General features: G+C 38.3%; 1 protein-coding gene across 4 annotated transcripts; it reads right to left on the bottom strand.

The window, feature by feature from the left end:
• Positions 1-473: 473 nt before the first annotated feature.
• Positions 474-20,553, bottom strand: LOC134679417 (kynurenine formamidase). Of its 4 annotated transcripts, none has more exons than XM_063538315.1 (5): positions 20,402-20,553; positions 5,590-5,724; positions 5,033-5,134; positions 2,021-2,234; positions 474-1,606 (listed from the first exon to the last, which is right to left on the bottom strand). In XM_063538315.1, exons 2-5 carry the CDS (start codon positions 5,705-5,707, stop codon positions 1,147-1,149), a joined length of 894 nt encoding a protein of 297 aa, XP_063394385.1. In that variant the 5' UTR covers positions 5,708-5,724; positions 20,402-20,553; the 3' UTR covers positions 474-1,146. The 4 variants fall into 4 exon arrangements, with proteins under 4 accessions (XP_063394385.1, XP_063394386.1, XP_063394384.1 ...); XM_063538316.1 differs by having other exon boundaries at positions 5,590-5,721; XM_063538314.1 differs by lacking the exon at positions 20,402-20,553 and adding an exon at positions 12,101-12,171.
• Between the last annotated feature and the right edge of the window lie 1,156 nt (positions 20,554-21,709).

Below are 21,709 nucleotides of genomic sequence, written 5' to 3'. Positions count from 1 at the left end.
AAAAGGCTTTTTTATTTATTTATTTATTTAATAGAATTGAAATCGAGTGGTCAATACCATTATATTCTGTTAATTCAAATCCGCCATATTTACCGTGATATTTTGACCCGTATAACAAACCCTACAGGAAAAGCGCACTGTACTTAATATAAGAAGAACAAGAGAAGAAGGGTAGCCTAGAATTACTTATCTCAGCCAAATAAAAAATAATGCGTCGCATGAGGAAATTAAAAGAATGGCCCAAGAAAGAAATGTTGGGCGATTACTCTACCGAGAAGAGCAAAACCCTTAAGTTATGATGATGATGATGATGATAAGAATGCTTTTATCTTTTATAGTATTATGCCACGTTATTTATTCTATAAACAAATTCCTTGCAGCATCACCTTGTAATTGTATTAAAAACTTGATATGTGTCTGTGTGTCCTTATTTATGACAACACCGAAGCATAAAATCAATCAAACGTCAAAAGTGTTTAATAATAATATTTTTATTTGTTTTAAGTTTACCAATGTAAGTACTTAATTATTGTCATATCAATGAATCCAATTATACACAAATATCAACAGAATATAACACACACACACACACACACATCACACATTAAAATAACTATTTTACCGTCAAGAGCAATAAAATTTACAAATTAGATATAATTTGTATAATGCCATGTGGAGTAAGAGAACCATAATTTATTTTACTCGGGGCAAGACTAGCAACAAAGCATAACTAATAGTACTACCTACCTACCAATATAAACAATATGAGGGTTATACTGGCGTTTTTTTGCCCCAGTGTTTCTCTTACCCCATCTTACATGTTTTAATTGCTCTTGAGTGTAAATGCTTACGCAATAGTAACTTTATTGACTACACATAAATCTTAATTCTTAATTAAACTATGTTAATTAACAGTCTTCTTCGTACCCACTAGAGTTTATACTTAAAATTTATAAAAAGATTTGCTCTTGAAATGCCATTTGAACACAATATTTATTTTTTATCAACACGCCAGACAAGTACGATCGCTTGTGACTTAAAAAGCTATTACGAAAAAAGAATTTCTTATGTACTTACTTATTAGGCACACAACATACCAAGCAAATATAAGTATGTTTTATATACTTAATTACCATTGACACCTCATCACAAATGCTTTCTTATGTCATGTACCAGCAGGTTTTTAAGATAATTGTCGTCATTTGCAAAACATTCCACTATATCGAAGTGGTCCACGTCATCCTTAATTTCGAGGTACATGTTAGCGGTCAGGCAAGTGTTCAGCAGAAGTTCATAGAATTCTCTCGACTGTTTTTTGAATACTGGGCTATCGTTTTGTCCAGCCAGGATGTATAGTCGTACTCTTCTGGCTTGCAGGTGCGTGTAGCAGTCGAACTGTGGGGAGAGCGGGACAGCCCACTCGGCGGGAAGCTGGACGGCGTCGTTGACGGAGGTGAGGACTAGTTCGCGGAGGTCGTAGATGCCGGAGACGAGGAAGGCGCCCTGCAGGTGGTTGGAGCCGGGCGTATTGTCCAGAAAGTCGGCGTCTGACAGAAGCTTGGCCACCAAATGGGCGCCGGCTGAATGACCAGCGAAGTATACACCTCTGTCAAGATAAATATAATGTTAAATTTTTCTAATTTTTATGTTGCACATGTAGCCTAACCATAGATAGAGGATCTCAGAGCAGCTTCTCTCCTTCAGTAGCTCCTGGTAAATAGAAAGCAACGGATTGAGTTGGAAATTAAAAAAAATACATGTTACGTAGGTACATAAGTGGGCTACTTCTTATTCTGCTTTACGCAATATTTATATCAATTATTAATAGCAGATGCAAAATTGTAAATGCTATAGGTACCTATGCTAAATTATTTTATAAGGTAGGCGAAAAAATCAACATTCACATAAATATCATCGATAGTATGCCGAACTGCAAAATCTGAGGGGAGTCATTAAAAAAAGTACCGATCCGGTAACTATGGACACCTAATGACTGGATTTACAGACAAAGACTCTATACCTCGATCCCATTTTGTCCGCGTACTCGAACACGAATCTGGCGGCATTCTGTATCTGCTGCACGATTTCCGGCAAGGTGGCGGAAGGGCACAGGTCGTAGCCCACCACCATGGTCTTGACTCGCGCGCGGTACAGCGGCCCGGCCGGGTAGCGCGAGATCTCGCGGTTCAACTCCTGCCAGTAGCCGCCGTGCACGTACACGAGGATTGGCGAATCTGAAATATTCCCGTCAAAAAATATCATTTAGCTAAGTATATACAGGTTGTTTGGTACATCGTTTGCCAAATTAAAACGGCCAGATAGGTTGAGTCATTTGCTATCTTCTCAGGCCTAGAAATTTTTAATTTGGCGTAATTATTTTTGACACTTCTATGCCAGTTTTTCGTAAATTTCAAATTTTTACTTGCATAGTAGTAAAAAAAACCATGACAAATTTTGTTTTTCTAGGCATGAGAAGATAGCAAATGACTCGACCTATCTGCCGTTTTATTTTGGCAAACGATGTACCAAACACCCTGTAGTTATTTAAAAGCATTATTATCTCTCCCAGCAAAATTTACAGTCATAATACTCATAATTGAACTGGCCTTCCGTAAAGTATATAATATACTCATATAACCCAGTACGAATAAAGAAAAGAAGTACGAAAATTGCATCAAAAACTTGAGCAAGAGCCAGAATTTGTAATAAGTAACCTGGGCGCCGAGATATTATTTAACAAAATACACGAAATGGAGTGGTCGAATTTGATATCGGCCCCCGTACTCTTTTAATACCGCTCAATTTTATTGTAGGCAAATGTCGCAAAGCTGGCACCTAGACTTCGATTCTTAGCAATGTCTCTCAACTAATGTAGTTAAATATTATGTGAAATACCATAACGTTTAAGGCCTCGCCCATTACACCTAAGTGGCGGATTTGCAGTCTTTGCCGCCCTAGGCCCCAGGCCCTGTAGTCGCCCCTTTCTCAGCACCCATCATATTGACTACATTCTGAGTTATTTCTTGTTATCATCAGCGGATTTTTTGTCACAATTTGCCGCCCCCCCCAAAAAACTTGCCGCCCTAGGCCCCGGCCTACTTGGCCTTAGGGCAAATCCGCCACCGATTACACCATATCATACCATGACCGTGATGTCAGCGTATCAGGCACGGAATGTAAAGCGATAAGGACTACTCTGCCCACAACACCGTGTCCACATTGTTTCACATCCGTACATAACGGGTTTAGCGCCCGTAGTAACCATGTATCATCCCCATGGCATCCGCCTATAATCACCGTAGCATCCGCGTTTCATCCCCTTAGTAAGTACCCGAGTTTTATTTGCGAGACCCAGACTCGTCTGAAAGAGCGAGCGAATAGTTATCAGACTGGGAAGAACGAGCAACAGATACGGCAACGCGTTTAGAGTTAGACCGAGAAAAGTCTGCAGCGATTTCGATAGCCCACGCAGAGTAAGTTTTATTTACACGTCATAGTTAGGGAGGCGAATAGGGGAATTTTCGGCAATACTTGAGCGTGGCAGTTTAAGATATGAGAGATACCTTAGACCTAATAGAACAACCTTGTAAAGTATTTAGCTCTATATGTAGTGACACGCGCCTAGGATAGACGATCAGATTAGTAAAAAAAAATGGATAGTCTGAAATACTCGAGCGCGTCAGTTTAAGATATTGGGGGTGGATTTTAGTGTTTAAAGACTAAATTTAACTAATCTGACGATAAGTCCTTGACGCCGCCGAGTTATAGGGTCGCGAACTTGTAAAAAAAAAACGTTAATCCGGCATTCTCGAGCGCGATTTTTTTATTTTTTATTTTGAAGAATATAATCTAAAACTTACTAAAAATACAAAATCTGCCGGTTTCCGCATGACCGGAAGTGTGGAGGAGCCATTTCGTCTTCCTAAGAACGCGTTGCGGCATATAAGTCGCGAACGATACATTTTACAAAAAAAAAGTTTAAATAAACAAAAAAGGTAATTTTATTTTACACAAAAAAGGTCTCTTTACATTTTTGTCCAAAGTTAAAACTTTTTGACTTGAAGCATCATAAAATCGGTCAGATTAAGAGAACCCACCAACATTTTTGTCAGATTAAAAAAATATGCTTTCAGGATACCGAGATAAACCTCCCCTATGAAAATCTGACGCGCTCGAGTATTTCAAAAAAACTTTTTTTTTTTTGCATTTTCAAAAATTCATCGTAACTTATCGTCACGCCGAAATCGTCAGTTTTTTTAAAGAAAGCTTCCTTGGGGCCTACTTAACACCCCTTCCGAAAATCTGACGCGCTCGAGTAATTTTTTTTTTTGCATTGTTGACTACTTTATATGCCTACCCCCACCACGCAAACCGGCAGATTAGTATACCGTTGTTATCAGAGGCACTCGGGGGCCTCGGGGCATACGTAGTATGAATATCTGACGCGCTCGAGAATGCCCAAGTAACTGTTTTTTTTTAACATTTTTGAAAAACCGTACACGCCAAACCCACCGCTAAAATGGTTTTTGCCATACGAGCTTTTCTTTTCGAAATTATTTTATCTTTCGATTTTGATTGGTCTCGACGGCGCCGTTGAATTACGCCATTTAGCTACCTCGCCTCCCTAACTATCATAATTTAATAGAAATTTGACGTTTAAAATATCACTTGCACTCCGTGGGCTATCAAAATCGCTGCAGACTTTTGTCGGTCTGACTCTATAACGGGCTTAGAAAGATCACCATACAAGGTCATAATTATACGTACCCCGTACGCTCACCGTTTCGCCGCCTGCACGCACCGATCCGGCAACGTTGCGTGCCATGCAGAGCGTTTCGGTACCGGCAAAATATTCTCGCGACAAATTTTGACGGTGTTTGTCGGCGACGAAACGGCACGGGCGTAGTTTCGTACTTTTCAGTACAAAGAATATTTTACTCCCTGACTCGTTCTTACTACGGCCATGACCATGACATGACATGACATGACATGATGGGCAGATACCTTCAGATACTTTAAGTAGGTGACTTACCGTTTGGTAAGTCGGTGCCGAAAATATCGAGTTTCTGATTTAAGGTGGCTCCGTATTCGATCTCTAGTTTATGGGGAATGTTGTTGGTTGCCTCTTCGCTTGCTGAAAAATATAATTATTATTTGATTGATACTATTGTAATACCGTCTCACGTCACATATAAGTTAATATATGTATATTGATGTGTTCCATTGTTCTGAGAATAACTTTAATAAAATCACTTTGTTTGTATTATGTTATATGTAATTCTTCGAATAAATTGTATTAATGCACCTAGGTAAATATTTGTTACACTATCGTATTGTTATGATAACTGTACCGTTGTTATAAATAAATAAATAAAATATTTAATTATATGTATACCTAGGTAAGAAATTTGTCTTTAACAAGTATCAAATTACCAGTATTACCTATGTTTATTTCGTTATCTGCACTCCAAGTTTACCGCCCACTACTTACTATTTATTATATTATGATCCGACTACTTAAACATGATTTATTGCCCCGACGCTCAGTTGGTATAATGGCCCTACAATACCCATGCCCTGCCTACGCACCTGCGGTCACTAGTTGCACGTGGTTCTGGAGCACCTCCTGCGAGGTGGCGAAGCGCGTCGACCACTGGCTCGGAGAGTACTCCCTCTCCAGGTCGGAAGAGTCCATTATTACTGACATGGCGATCCCGTCTGCTACTGAAACGAAACATGCAAGTTACCGGCTGCCGTATACGAACTTCAAGAGAGACGACACGTACTAGATCCATTCTCTAGTACTGGAGTCAGTTATGTAACGCTGCCATACATGACCCAAAAATTTTTTATTAAGCTATGAGCTTCATCACATCTGATATTTGAGTAATTCTAAGCATTTCTAGCGTGAAGTGGGGGGGAGGGTGGGGTACAAAGACGGCCGCCATCCGTCATCTTTAAAAAAAATCTACTCTGATCCTGGTGGGTACTAGGGCAAGTTTGGTATCATTTTCGTATAAACCAAAGACGTAGAATTCATTGCTGATATTTGTTTTTTCAATTTCATAGTAATTTTACAAGAAAAACGTAAAAAGGTGAAAAATTTGGTTGGAGATTTTTGCTACGCGGAGCCGAAACTACAAAAGATAGAAAGTTGAAATTTGCACACTAGATTACATTTATAAAGTGTACAAGAGATAAGAAGCGATTTTGAGAAATTCAACCCCTAAGGGGGTTAAAAACGGGATGAAAGTTTGTATGGGGTTCAAGTTTTATTTTAAGCTAGGAATTTGAAACTTCGTAAAACGATATATTATTAAAATACAAGAAAACTAATTTCAGCGTTTTTGAAAATTCATCCCCTAAGGTGGTGAAAAAGGAGTTGAAAGTTTGTATGGATATCAAAAAAATTTTCGAACGCGGGACTTGAATCTTTGTATTTGGGGATATTATTAAAAGACAGGAAAAGTAATTTCAGCGTTTTGTAAAATTCATCCCCTAACAGGGTTAAAAAGGGGTTGAAAGTTTGAATCCATTACAAATCCGAGTAGACACACATTTCTTATTGGCTCCCAGGCTTGAAATGCTTAGAATTACTCAAGGAACATATGTGATGAAGCTCATAGCTTAATAAAAAATTTTTGGGTCAACTTTATAACTGCTTCCGCTTATAGTTTAGATATCAACTAGTTCTCTTTTGCAGCGCAATTCGGGCAACCAATGTCACTTTTACGTTAGATATCACTTTTACGTTAGATAGAGTAAGATATCTGTTAGATGTGAATTGGATCTCTAAGTCATATCCTGTGGAAATCGTTCAAGAGTATCTCCAGAATCGCGCAAATGTCAAATTTGACAGGTTAGATCTTAAACATATCGTTATCGTATCTTGGTGATGTCTACAAGATATCTAATAGATGTCTATTTCATAATATAATCTGAATCGGGCCCCGGGCGTTCGGTAAGCGACCAAAACCGGCAACTCGACTCGTGTGACGGCAGCTTTAAAAACAAACTTTAATTTTGCGAACCACATTAGAGCATTTCAAATTAAAAATTCGGACACGAACTGTTGATTGAATCGCCATTGCCGGATACGGCAAGGAAGATTGATATGATGATATAAAAAAAAATGCTTGAGTTCTATATCTTACAAGAGTAGGTAATGTAAAAAGGCGTCGTTTGCACCTGAAGGATGCAAATACACCGTGACTCTAGATAAACGCTTCATACTTAATACGGAGTCTGAAAGGTAGTCTGTTCTTTAACAAATGTCGGTATGTTTTGCATACCTAACTTATGTTTGTACATAATTTTGGCAGTGCGTCGTCGTGTCGCGGTTAATTATGTTGACTTGAATTAAATAAAATGACGTGATATGTGACACGAGTCGTATTTCATTCTCAAGTTACGAATTTTAAGTATGATGAAATTAAAGGAAGAAATTGACAGTAAACAAATTCGCATTCCGCATCAGGTACTTATGTGCAGTTGTCATATATTATATTATTTAGTTTTCATATGTTATATTAGAGACGGTACCTTATATAATTAAATATTTAGTCTTATTAATTAATACAAATATATTAAGGACAGCAAAATAGCATATAGCTTCTAGGTTACATACTCGCAAGGGTCATCAAATCAAAGAGGATAAAGGATGACTTACGTTAGACCGGCCCGTTCTAACGTGAGTCATCCTTAAACTGATAACGTTTTAGGAGAGTCGCTTGTAGAGCACGGTTCGCTGAGCTCATTCTATCTTCCGTGGTTAATGTAAAGTAATATGTATTTTTTTTTCTCTTAATGATAAACTTGTACGGACGGCTTTGCGGTAGGTACGTATGTACACTAATACGAGGCAGATGCGTTAATTTGTTCAACATTTGCTCAAAGCTGAACAATTGGCTTTGGCAATTTAAATGCCCCATGGGCACGGAACTAGTAAGTTGAAATGGAATGCATTGAATGTAGCTTCTCGGTTTCGGCCCGTAATATGTAGGTAAACTTACCTACTATATGAACTTGGCCTCCGAACTAAAGCCTGAAATCTTTAGTACCTAAGTAGGTATTACTTATTACCTGTACTATAACTATTTAAGCGCCACTTGCACCATCCCACTAACCCGGCGTTAACCGGTTAAACCGAGAACCCAGTGTAAAATTGTACTGGTAACCATGGTAACACCAGGTTTAACCGGTTAATCCCGTGGAATGGTGCAAGTGGCCCTAAAATATATTTTTTTTGAATGACTAAATGATCAGAAGGTATTTAGTATTTAACTCCGAAAATAAATTTCATAACACCAGCTTATAAATGCTCTTTTTATTCTTCAAAAACTAATGAGAAAGTTTCATTTTATCCACAAGAGTGCCAAAGTAAGTTGATACAATTTTTAAGTCGTTTGCTCATGTTAGCTTATAGAGTTTATTTTTATGTTTATTTTGAATGATAAGCAATTAATAGCGTCCATTGTGATTTTACTTGTAATGGTTTAAAGTTAATATTATTTCGCGTAGGTTTGGTGACAAATGATGTGTTTCATTCGTCAGCAAAGTTTGTTTATCCCCTGTGCCTTGGAGCACTCGATACGATCGTGGTTCAATTTTGCGATCTTTAACTTACTTGGGAATCAATTACGTATAGGTACTATATTGTAATACGCGATAAACTACTTTTCATTTCATAGCTATGTATATAAAAAAATGCCGCGGACAAAGGCGTAATATATTTTTATGAATATTTGTAAACTCTGTACTTTGTAAACTCTCAAAAAATGTGTTTCTTATCGGCACGATCGTAAAAAGAAACGGTGGATCGACTCGTATACGAGTACCTACCTAGTACCGCCAATCTTGAAACGCAGAAGCTAAAGAAGATACAACCGGAACTTATATTTAAGGTAAACTCCTTTCAACCTCGAATTAAGGTAATAAAGGTAGAGGGACTGCTGCAATTATTGGCCACTACGTAGTAATTGGCCACTCTTATAAATAAGATTTCTATGGTCATGTTTTTTTCTGATTTGTTAAGAGTAGGAGTACTAATAACTTCAGCAGTCACCATACGTAATTAGTTTGGTACGCTCTAATTGTGTAATCGCTAATTAGTACGTTAGGTAACTAGATGATAAGAACCTGAACAATAGAAGTCTTTTTTTAATTACATAAATGACTTTGAAACTACCTACCATAATGCTCTTTGCCAAGATCGCCTACGTAGCTCACTGCTGGATCGGCATTTATAGTCCGTCTTTTTTAGCATTAGAAAGAACTTCGCAGAAGTAAGCTTGTGGTTCCAAATCCGGCACTTTTAGCGGTAATAATTTGAAGTAAATTATATGTATTGACCATGCTACATTAGATAATTCAATAATTATTAACAATTAAAGAGCCTGATAATAACTGCACGCTTGCTTCTGCGGAGTTCTTCCTAATGCAAAAAAAAAAACGAACTATAGTGCACTTAAATAGAAAATTTATAAATAAAATAATTACTTACTTAATAATAATGCCCGATAACATAATATACATAGGTATACTAAAGTTATCAATACTATGTAGGTATTACCACCGTCTTGTGAATGTTATAATAAATGCAATACATACTAACTATCCAAACGTTTTCACGAGATAACTTATTGTAGGTAATAGATAACGTATAGACTATAAGGACAAAATACATGCATTTCATTATAAGTGCGAAAACTAGGAAATTCGCAACGAGTGGCGATAAATTGAAACACGACCGAAAGGAGTGTTTTATATCGACATGAGTTGCGAATTACCTTTTCGCATGTGTATTGTACAACCTTTTACAGTACATATGGCCCTTGAAATTATTGTCATAGGCACTGGTCCCACCGCGAGCTAGTAAGCTATGAGCTATCGGCTACAAACACGAACAAAAGATAAGCACTCCCGTGTAAATAAGAGACACGGCGATATTTATAGTTACTCGCCCAGCGGTGAGCTATAAATATCGCCGTGTCTCTTTTATTTACACGGGAGTGCTTATCTTTTGTTCGTGTTTATAGCCGATAGCTCATAGCTTACTAGCTCGCGGTGGGACCAGTGCCATAGGCATGCATTGTCTTTAATCCCGCCCCAGGGCGGTAAAGTAGCACCACACGTATGTAGGTACTAAATGTAAAGAATATTAAATATTATTCTGCTCCATCATGCAAAAGGTCCCATAGCACACTGCCGTCGCATGTCATTGCGAAGTGCGGTTTTCTACGCATCTTCGTCTGAAGCTGGGCTATAACCGCGAAAATCGAAGTTCGCAAATTGCGGGCATCTTTCTCTGTCACTCTAATTACGCCTTCATTGGAGTAAAAGGGAAAGATCCCCGCAATTTGCGAATTTCGGTTTTCGCGGTAGCCCCTCTGCTGCGATGCGCGACGACTCGCGTCTACGTACAGTCAAATATGGGTGCCCACATCATACTCAAAAATATGTCCCATACCTCTTATGTCAGCGAATGAAGCACTATAGGACATACCTATGTTTGAGTAAGTTATATGTACGGTAGGTACCATGGAGCTCGGTGTGGCATATAAGTTATATGTACGGTATATATGTGGTAACAATGGAGCTTGGTGTGGCATACCCTGCGGCTCGAACCGCATCGCCGAAAGGCCGAAACACGAATCGTCGTGCGTTTCGCACCTTCGCACGGAGATGAGGAGCCAATTGATGTGTTTACAGCATGCGATTTTTGCATACAAATCGAGATTCTATAGTACAAAGTTAAAAATCTGTTCCGATGTGCTGAACAGGTGATAAGGGCCAAAGCCGTAACAGGCAATGAAGAACTGAATCAATTGTTAATTTTATACCATAAAGTCCAATTCAAATTGGTTTTGAAATGACAGTTATGGCTATTATGTTACCCATATATTTTACATAAAATAAGGAAACGTGTTTTATCAATCAAATTACATGTTAGGTGTAGGTACCGAAGGGCTAGTAGTTAAGCATTGGTAACGTAGCGATTAGGCATAACTTAAAGAAAAACTAGGATGATTCGTTTGGTTCAACAGTACCTACTCAAAACCAAAGATTAGATTTACTCAAATATCCCATCAATAATTTGTCATAAAACGACTCACAATGAGTGAAGTGGTAGGCCTACCTACAAATTCAATTTCAGAATTAGGTAGGTATTTGCTGTAGGTACCTATAGTCCAGGGCTGGGGCAGCTGCCGAGGCGGCTGAAAGCCAAAAAAGGTCACAAAATATCAAGGTCCCGGCCCCCAATACCATTTTGTGGCATTCGGTGTCGAGACACTGGGGCCGTGGGGTCCAAGCGCACATATTCTTTTCAAAGAACTGTGCAAAAAGCTGGCCGAAACCACCGGTGACCAGAGAGCCGGCAGCTTTCTCTCGCAGCGCATCAGTATTGCGATTCAGCGAGGGAATGCTGCCAGCATCTTTGGCACAATGCCGCAATTTAGATTATTTTAGTTTTAATTTTAGTTTTTTTTTCATTTTAGATAGTAATGTAGTTTACAATTTTGTTTAATTTATTGTCCTATAGGTACTTAGGTATTATTTAATGCCTGACCTCGTTTATTTCTTAGGTATAGTACCTAATTGGTAGAGCTCGCAGAGAATAGAAATCAGAGGCGCGAAATAGCGTTCCGTCGAGCAACAATTTATCGCCATACCGATCTTTCCAACAAACCTTCATCGCGAAACCGATTTTCGAGCAAGTTTTTATCGCGATTCCGAATTTTAGAACAGACGTTTCAAAAATCATTCTGTCGAGCAATTTTCACGTTTTCGATGTTTCAAACTAACATACGTCGCATCTCATTCTGACGACCAACAGTTTATCGCAAAAGCGATCTTTCGTACAATCGTTTATGATGTCACGTGTGTAATTAATTCTTTGTATCCATTATCGTCAAATACGATGTCAACTAAATTGTTCAGTCAACAAAGTATATGTCGATTAGTTGAAGTTTTGGTGACGAAATCAATGCAATTAGTTCGAGAACGATAATTGATTATGATGCCTTAATTAGTTTAAAAATAGAAATATCAGTAATTAGAGATAAAACAAGTAGGTACGATAATTTATGTAGGTACTTACTAGATTCCATTGTATGACGTGACTAGATACTTTTACAACTGCGTCGTGCCCGCACGACCGACTGCCTAACAACTAATTATATGACCACATGTAACTCGACACCGGTAGAGCGTTGTTCTAAGGTATCGGTGTTGAATTTCCTTACATTGCAATTGAATAAATAGAGGTAAACCAGACATATGCATGTATAGACTAATAAAACTTGGCGTCAGTAGTTTGGTGTCTTCAATTAATCACATACTACCTCGAGCGAGAAAATTCTTTACAATATTTACATATTACGTGCACCTGCATCATAAAAATCAGTTTTTAAATGGGATTTTAATAATTTGATGAAATGTACAAAATAGCATCAGCTAAGCCTGTTTTCACATTTAGGTATATTAAGTAAATGATTCTTTCGTGCTGATAGGTAGTAGAGGCTGCTGCGTGATAATGTGATAAGGATAAGGACAAATACCTATAGGTACTGCTACTTCAACTGAATATCGAAGGCAAAAAATATTCTCGACTGTTTCCTCGTTTAAAGGTTAACCAATACCAAAGAGTTAGTATTGATTGTAATAGAGATGTAAAGTCTAAGAAAAAACGTGTTAGAACCAGATGACGCGCTGCTTCTGTGTCATATTAGCGGAGGCAGTTATAAAGTTGACCCAAAATTTTTTTATTAAGCTATGAGCTTCATCATATATGTTCCTTGAGTAATTCTAAGCATTTCAAGCCTGGGAGGCAATAAGAAATGTGTGTCTACTCGGATTTGTAATGGATTCAAACTTTCAACCCCTTTTTAACCCTGTTAGGGAATGAATTTTACAAAACGCTGAAATTACTTTTCCTGTCTTTTAATAATATCCCCAAATACAAAAATTCAAGTCCCGCGTTCGAAAAATTTTTTGATATCCATACAAACTTTCAACCCCTTTTTCACCACCTTAGGGGATGAATTTTCAAAAACGCTGAAATTAGTTTTCTTGTATGTTTATAATATATCGTTTTACGAAGTTTCAAATTCCTAGCTTAAAATAAAACTTGAACCCCATACAAACTTTCATCCCCTTTTTAACCCCCTTAGGGGTTGAATTTCTCAAAACCGCTTCTTATCTCTTGTACACTTTATAAATGTAATCTAGTGTGCAAATTTCAACTTTCTATCTTTTGTAGTTTCGGCTCCGCGTAGCAAAAATCTCCAACCAAAATTTTCACCTTTTTACGTTTTTCTTGTAAAATTACTATGAAACTGAAAAAAAACAAATTTCAGCAATGAATTCTAAATCTTTGGTTTATATGAAAATGATACCAAACTTGCCCAAGTACCCACCAGGATCAGAATAGATTTTTTTTAAAGATGAAGGGTGGCGGCCGTCTTTGTACCCCACCCTCCCCCCCACTCCGGGCTAGAAATGCTTAGAATTACTCAAATATCAGATGTGATGAAGCTCATAGCTTAATAAAAAATTTTTGGGTCATGTATGGCAGCGTTACATAACTGATTCCAGTATATGTTTTGTGATCACCCAATTGTCAAATTCGAATTACGAAATTTACTTAAACTTTATACTCATCTTACACAATTAATGGATCTTTGCCAATACTGACAAAACCAGTGGGAAATTAATGTAGACTAGCAGTAGCAGGATAATCGAGGAAAGGAGGGTCAAGAATAAAATGCCGAATACTTATAGTAGTATACCCTATAATGGACGTGGAACCAGTAATGGGACAAAAAACCACAATTCCTCTAAAATAAGTATCTAAAAGTAGTTTATAAACACTGGATATATTTTTATCATAAATAAGAGTCCTAGAGCTGTTTATGTTTGAATTTTTATTAAATTCGGCTATTTATTAAGAAATGTGCGTCAACCCAAAAGTTGTCGTGCCACTGAAATAAAATATCACTAAGAATTCTTAACAACTTCGCTAAGAGAAGTGAGTTAATTTATTAAATTTTAATTAATTAATACTTGATGAAATCTAGAATGTGTTTTGTTAATTGCATTTACCATGAGATAAGGTATACAACACACTATGTTGTGACTCCACAGATGTAAAACAATAGTGGTATTTGGCCCAATCCCATTATAGGAGCTGTAAAACTGCATTCCTCCTATGATGGGATAATTGACATAATGATGCTTGCCATTGCCATGCCATAATTTCATGTTTAAACAATACAGTAAGTAAAATGTAGTTACGAAATATGTCAACCAGGAGGTATTCTCGGACTTCGGATAAATTAATATCGTTTTTCCAAACTTTTATTTATCTTGCCCTGTTAGTTATAGTGTGGGTCAAATCTTGGTAGCTGAATTTGAGCCACTTTTCGATTTCCGATTCAGTTGAAATTTTGTGTAAGTACGTAATTATAATGCAATATTATGATAACATGGACCTGATCTGATGATGGAGACAGGAGGTGGCCATGGGAACTTTATCGCAATAGTTAAACCCTACCTAATTGTGTTTGGGTATATTAGAATTGTCTCGATGGATCTAATACAATATAATTGGCTGTGTAAAGATAAATACATTTAGCGATAAAAGCTTATACCAAATATTGATTTTTTTGCCATAACTTATTCCCCATTTCAATATTTTATACTGATAGAGCAATGTCCATTATAGGGGGCCCATTACTGGATCCACGTCCATTACCGGGGGCCCATTACTGGAGCTTTGGTGTCCATGACTGGAGAAAAAAACCATAGTTTTAATTTGTTAAGTATGTGGAAACTCATTGCAATCTTTGATACAACACGCCTAAAACATGAAAGACGGATAGGACTTTCATCTTTTAACACGCTAAGCGGTAGCCCATTTACATGTATAAGGCAAATATCATAAATACTCCAAATTTACTCTTAAATGTCCCATGACTGGTGCTGTTACTATACGAGTATGCCAGGAATAAAATGTAAACTACCATTTAGTAGACTATAAAATAAGTCGAATGAAAAGAAAAGAAATAGGATGTGGAAGTGTGATGGACACCTTTGCATCCAGTACAGCCGGTGGTGGTCTTTTCGAATAGATTAATAACATTTTAGTTTTTCCATAATGTCAAAGGGCCTCGTTAGAGAAAAGGGGCTGCAACATGCTAGTGCCACAGAATAAATAATGCTACTAGGTACAGAAGACTCACTCTCTAACAAAACGCGTCTGTTACGATCAGCACAGACATGGTTGCTAGGTGGCGACAGCGCCACGCGCGGCTTATGGCTTTCCCCAAAATTGGGGTGGAACCGATGTGCTTTTAGCTACCTGTAGCAAAGCGACGAAATCGCGGAGTGAGCCACGCCTGCTAGTACTTAGGTAGGTATACTACCGCTCGAGTTGCAAGCAACTATACTCTTTATTTACCTACTTGTATCACCAATGTCACTATAATCTTACAGAGAGCGGTTCAATAACTAAATAAGATAAGAGTTTGGACGCCAAATGCGAGCAGGTATTTACACATCGCTCGTTTTATTATTATGCAATTTTATCGTTTCTCAGTAAACACGACTGGTATCAAACACCTACTCGATACTTACATAAAATTCAATAATGAAGATGTTTTCTTTTTTAATTCAAGGGCAACAAGTCAAAAAGGTTTAAATTAAGCTCTAACTATTAATATCATAACTTAGTTAGGTAACTTGTCCCTATAATATATTGACCGTGTTTTAATTCTTCATTATTTATTGTTATGAAAGACAGATGGTATATTAATGGTACACAGTCGATAGATAATATTCGAAAATACCACAAATCATATAGGTTTTGGTTGCTTAAAAGTAGAGATGGGCGGCGGGTAAATACCCGGGGTAGATATCGGGTATTTATCGGGTATTTACCCAATCTACCCGGTATTTACCTTTTCTACCCAAATGAGTGGGTATAAATAAAAGTTGGAAACGGAGTAGTAAATTGAATGGAGATATTGCAAATAACAGTTTTTTTGATACTCATGTAGTTATATAAAACGTATAATATTTGTATTGACTAAGAAAATTGACAAATGCTTAATATCTGAAACATACGTTCTACAATACGTGTGTTTGTCACTCTACTCCTCCTAAACGGCTGGAACGATAACGATAATATTTTGTGTGTATATTTCAATGGGTTCCTGAAGGGTTGGGAAAAACAATTAAACCCGGTAGGTGGCGCTGCTATCGGTATATAGCCAAATTCGATTTACTGAAACCGATTTGGGTGAAATTTTTTGTATATGACTATTATATATGTATATTTCAACGGGTATCTGGATGGTTTGAAAAACTATTGGACCCGGTAGGTGGCGTTGCTGTCGGTATATCACCTAATATTAAATTACTGACTGAAACCGATTTGGATGAAATTTTGTGTATATATTTCAACCAGTACCTGGATTGTTTGAAAACTCTATTGGCTATATACCGATAGCAGTGCCACCTACTGGGTCATATTGTGTTTTCATCATCATCATCATCAGCCTACTCTCGTCCACTGCTGGACATAGGCCTCTCCTATTGCACGCCATTGAGCACGATTTGCGGCAACTTTGATCCAGCTCTTGCTGGCCGCCTTGCGAAGATCATCGCTCCATCTAGTCTGAGGGCGTCCTACGCTACGTTTGCCGATGCGCGGTCTCCACTCGAGAACTCGTCTACCCCAACGGTTATCGGTTCTACGGCTAATATGACCGGCCCACTGCCACTTCAGCTTGCTAATCCGGTGGGTTATGTCGACGACTTTAGTTCTCTGACGGATGACTTCATTTCGAATACGATCCCTCAGAGAGACTCCGAGCATAGCCCTTTCCATTGCTCGCTAAGCGACTTTGAATTTATGGACTGACCCTACCGTGAGTGTCCACGTTTCGACTCCGTATGTCATCATGGGTAGGACGCACTGATTGAAGACTTTTGTCTTCAGACTCTGTGGGATTGACGACGTGAAGACTCGACGCAGCTTCCCATATGCTGCCCAGCCCAGCTGTATCCTTCTATTCGACTCTTTCTCGAAGTTGTTCCTTCCTAACTGCAGTATTTGCCCGAGGTAGACGTATTCCTGAACAACCTCGAGAACAGCCCCTTGTACTGAAATAGGTCCCGGAGCAACACATTTGTTGAACATAACTTTTGTTTTGTCCAAATTCATCCGGAGACCTATGCGTTGAGAAGAATCAGCTAGACCGGTGAGCATATGCTCTAAATCCTGCAACGTCTCAGCCATGGTGACGATGTCGTCCGCAAATCGCAAGTGTGAGATGTATTCGCCATTAATGTTAATACCATGTTCCTTCCAGTCGAGCGTTTTAAACATATCCTCCAATGCATTTGTGAACAATTTGGGGGAAATCACATCCCCTTGTCTCTCACCACGATGCATGGGGATAGGCTTAGTCTGCTGGTTTTGGACTTGGACGGCCATGGTAGCTGCGTTGTACAGACATCTCAACACTTAGATATATCACCAGTCGACTTGGCATCGCTGCAGGGAATCCAGAACAGCCCAGACTTCAATGGAGTCAAAGGCTTTCTCATAGTCCACAAATGCTAAGCACAGGGGCCGATTATACTCTTCAGTCTTCTGTGTAATCTGCCGCACTATGAAGATGTGGTCTATGGTGCCGTATCCTCCTCGAAATCCGGCCTGCTCCGGTGGCTGAAAATCGCAGAGTCTTCGTGCTAGGCGGTTCGTGATGACCCTCGAAAACAACTTGTAGATGTGGCTTAGGAGCGAAATGGGTCGGTAGTTCTTCAATAGGGCCTTATTTCCCTTTTTGAAGAACAGCACGACTACACTCCTACTCCACATCTCTGGAGTTCTCTCATCGAAAAGAACGGCGTTAAAGATGTTCTGGAGCTCCTTCAGTGCAGGTTTACCTCCCGCTTTCAGAAGCTCGTAACGCCGCCCTCGCCTGGGGCTCTTCCATTTTTAAGCTGCCTGAGGAGCATCTCGATTTCGTTAGTGCTGATTTCTGGCAAGTTTTCGGTAAAGTGGCGGATTAATGTGGCTCTCGAATCCTCATTTTCGGGATCTGGTTGAGATCAAACAATTTAGATACACACAAAATTTCATCCAAACTGGTTATAGTAAATCAAATTTGGCCATATACCTAACGAAAAAATTACTGTATTAAACGATAAATAAAATAAAATGTAGAAATATCAAAACCAAAATATGACAACAATTAAAAAATAGTAGGTATATAGGTATAAAAAAAAATTCACGAAAAAAATTAATTGTGTACAAAAAAGTTGTGAGATTGTGATTTGTAAACTTTATTTTAAGTTATTTTCATATTTATACGATAATAATATTGATATATCTTAGTTATATAATGAATTTCTTCAATTATACGAACAAATTTTAAATACCCAACAATTTGGGTAGATACGGGTAAATATCGGGTAGATTGGGTAGTTTTGGGTATTTTCCCGGTATTTACCCGCTGGCGCCCATCTCTACTTAAAAGGATTGTAAGATTTGTTAAAACTTTGTCATCAGAAAAAAGTCATGGGTAATATTTATTATTATTATCTAACTTCAAGCTTTAAAATCATCACCTGAAATAAATACCTAAGCACCTATTAAATTAAGAATAAGCATTCTTCAATTGACTAAAAGGACTGAATTCACTGATACATTTGACTTGGCCTCTGCATAATAAACGGCCGGAAACCTAAATTATCAGAACTAATTGATTCCAAGGTGACGTGAACGAAAAGGTATGTGGACAAACTGTCGTAAAAGACATCGAGTTAAAATTAGATTTGTGAATAAAACGAACCTAAATATATATATATATATAGGTAGCAGTGAACGATATAAGAATAGTAAGAATTACGCTACGTCTTACGTAGGCGAACAACGCGCGAACGCGGCGCGGCGCGGCGCGGCGAAATCAATCCTTTGATGCCCATAGAAGTGTCCTACGTAAGCGATCTCGTTGCGAACGCGGTGCGGCGCGATTTGCACGCGAATGTCAGGCGGCGCGGCGCGGCGCGGCGCGGCGACGGCCGCTTTCGCCGCGCCGCGCCGCGCCGCGTTCGCGCGTTGTTCGCCTACGTAAGACGTAGCGTAAGAATGATTTATTGCAGTACTGTGTACATTTGTAGATGGTAATCATGATACAATTAGTTTCAACAGTTACCCATTTCGGGTATGCAGTACTAAAATAGCTTATAAACTAAACTTAAATAACATGCAAAAATAATTACATACCAATTAATGCTCAAAATATTCTTTCAGACTATAAAACGTTTTATCTAATAGCCAGTTTTTTAACCTTGCCCTGAGTCGGTTATCTTTAAGTGCCCTAATATCAGCTGGAAGGTGATGAAATACTCGAGTAGCTGTTACAAAATTGCGCTTTTTGTATATAGACGTTTTCGTTTTTGGTAGTACAATGTTATATTTATATTGAGTCGTAGCATTGCATTTAATTGAAGAGTGAGCTGTAAAATAATTAGGCTGTTTTTTTACAAATCAGCATACCTACATATAAAAATATTTTTCATGTTTAGGTTAAATAATTAATGATCAGTAGTTGCGTAGTTGGCAATAACTAATTGTACATGCTCTTGCGCTGCGTTTTTTGGGCTTCAATTAACTTAATCTGTCGAAGCTGTACCTTTCTACCTTTTCCAAGAGAACTTATTTATAAAAGCCGTTGAATAACATGCCCTAAAAGTTCAACTTTTCGCTCAGACGCACAATATTGGAATCTTAATTTGAACGGCAAATTTCTCATAATATAATAATTTAACAAATATAATTCTGAATAATGCAAACATTAGGAAAAATAGTCTATAATCTGTACGACGCATATAATCATGTCAATATATGTATGTTTGTATGTTTACAATTTCTGATACAGGGGGCCGATTTTTGAAATTCGATTTCGTGTATTTCGTTAAATGATATCTCCACTAGGTACTAGGCGTTTAAATTTTACTAATAGAATTAAAATCGAGTGGTCAATACGACCGCTCGACCGCTCGTATTTCAAAAATTAGCATTTCGCCGTTTTCCACCGATTTTCGAGTGACAAAATCGAGCGTTCAAATCGAAATTCAGAAATCGGCCCCCAGAATCATTTAACGCCGTAAAAATTATATGTATTATTCTATTTTATACGCATAAAATAAAATCTAACTAGGTACATACAAACGGTGTTTTGGTGCGAAGGATGTTCCTACCGTACATCTGTAGGGGTACAAGCCTAGTAGATACATAGTTAACATTTTGCTAGAAAATAACAAAGAATCGAATTCGCTAATGAACAGATCAAGACTCGATTATTTTAATAACAATAACCACACTTACCTCTAGTTTCTCCTGTTTAAAGCTTAAAAACGACGAACGTCAAAGCCGGTTTGGTTGTTTGTAAATAAATATTGTAGTAGCATGCGCGAGCGCCGAGCCGAGGTTGTGCGAGCGCGGCCGAGCGAGCCCGAGTGGCGTGCGGCGCGTCACGTCACGCAGTCTTAATATAACTTGCACTAGTATTCTGACCGTGTCAATACAAAAATATTCCAAGAGCTAGGATACACTTTATCGCTTTTTTATCACCGATAATACCGTGGTTAGTAAAATTTTTGTCCCTTAGTTTTTAAAAAAACAATGGTATATGTCCGCCATAAACGGGTCACACACAATTTAACACTTCTCGTTTGTTTACCAACACTGCACCCTTAAGGGGCCCACTGATTAACAGTCCGCCGGACGGTATCGGCCTGTCAGTTATTCGGAACTGTCAAAATTTTGTTCTAACTGACAGGCCAATACCGTCCGGCGGACTGTTAATCAATGGGCCCCTTTACAGGCTGGATACATGTTTAGTACATGAGTGAGACTCAAATAAGTATAATGATATACCTATATCAACCTATATGTACAATCAACCAAGAAAGTGGTCTACCACTTTTCGACTCTATTAATCAGATGATAAAGTCGAAAAGTGGTAGACCACTATCTTGGCTAACTATACCACGGTCGTTACTCGTTAGACTGCGTCGACAGTCCAGTGGCGCCCTCATTAGGGAAAATGTGTTTTCTTATAGGTACTCGTAAACTAATTCATCATTTCAGCCATACAACGTCCACTGCTGAACATAGGCCTCCTCCTTGGACCTCCATTCGTACCGGTTGGAAGCGACCCGCATCCAGCGTCTTCCGGAACAAATTAATAAACGTAAACTAATTAATTTCTGTATAAATCAGTAAATACATAATATATTAATAATTGTTGTCAGACTGATTCCACAACTTTTGGTGTTTGTCACATAGGTAGTTTTGTTTTGCTTAATTCTTGCTTTATCAACTAAACGGTCAAGGTCAAGTCAAAAGTATGTAGGTACACAATATAATTTTTAAGAAAAAAAAACCGACTTCTTTGGGGGCCGGTGAAAGATTATAGTAGATAGTACACTATGTAGAAAAGGAGGTAAAACCACCCATTTTTCTACTAGCATTTCGCTTCTGTAATGGCTCCTCTACAGGATGGGCCAACGCCGGCCACTCCAAGGGACGTAGCCATGCGGTAGAAAGAGATAGCAATATTACTTGCTCCCTCTAACGCATAAATGCGTCCCTTGGAGTGGCCGGCGTTGGCCCATCGTGTAGAGGAGCCAT

Source organism: Cydia fagiglandana, chromosome Z (assembly GCF_963556715.1).
Source record: "Cydia fagiglandana chromosome Z, ilCydFagi1.1, whole genome shotgun sequence".
Classification (NCBI taxonomy): Eukaryota; Metazoa; Arthropoda; class Insecta; order Lepidoptera; family Tortricidae; genus Cydia; species Cydia fagiglandana.
The sequence above is the reverse complement of the archived record's forward strand: the minus strand, read 5'-3'. Positions and strand labels throughout refer to the sequence as shown.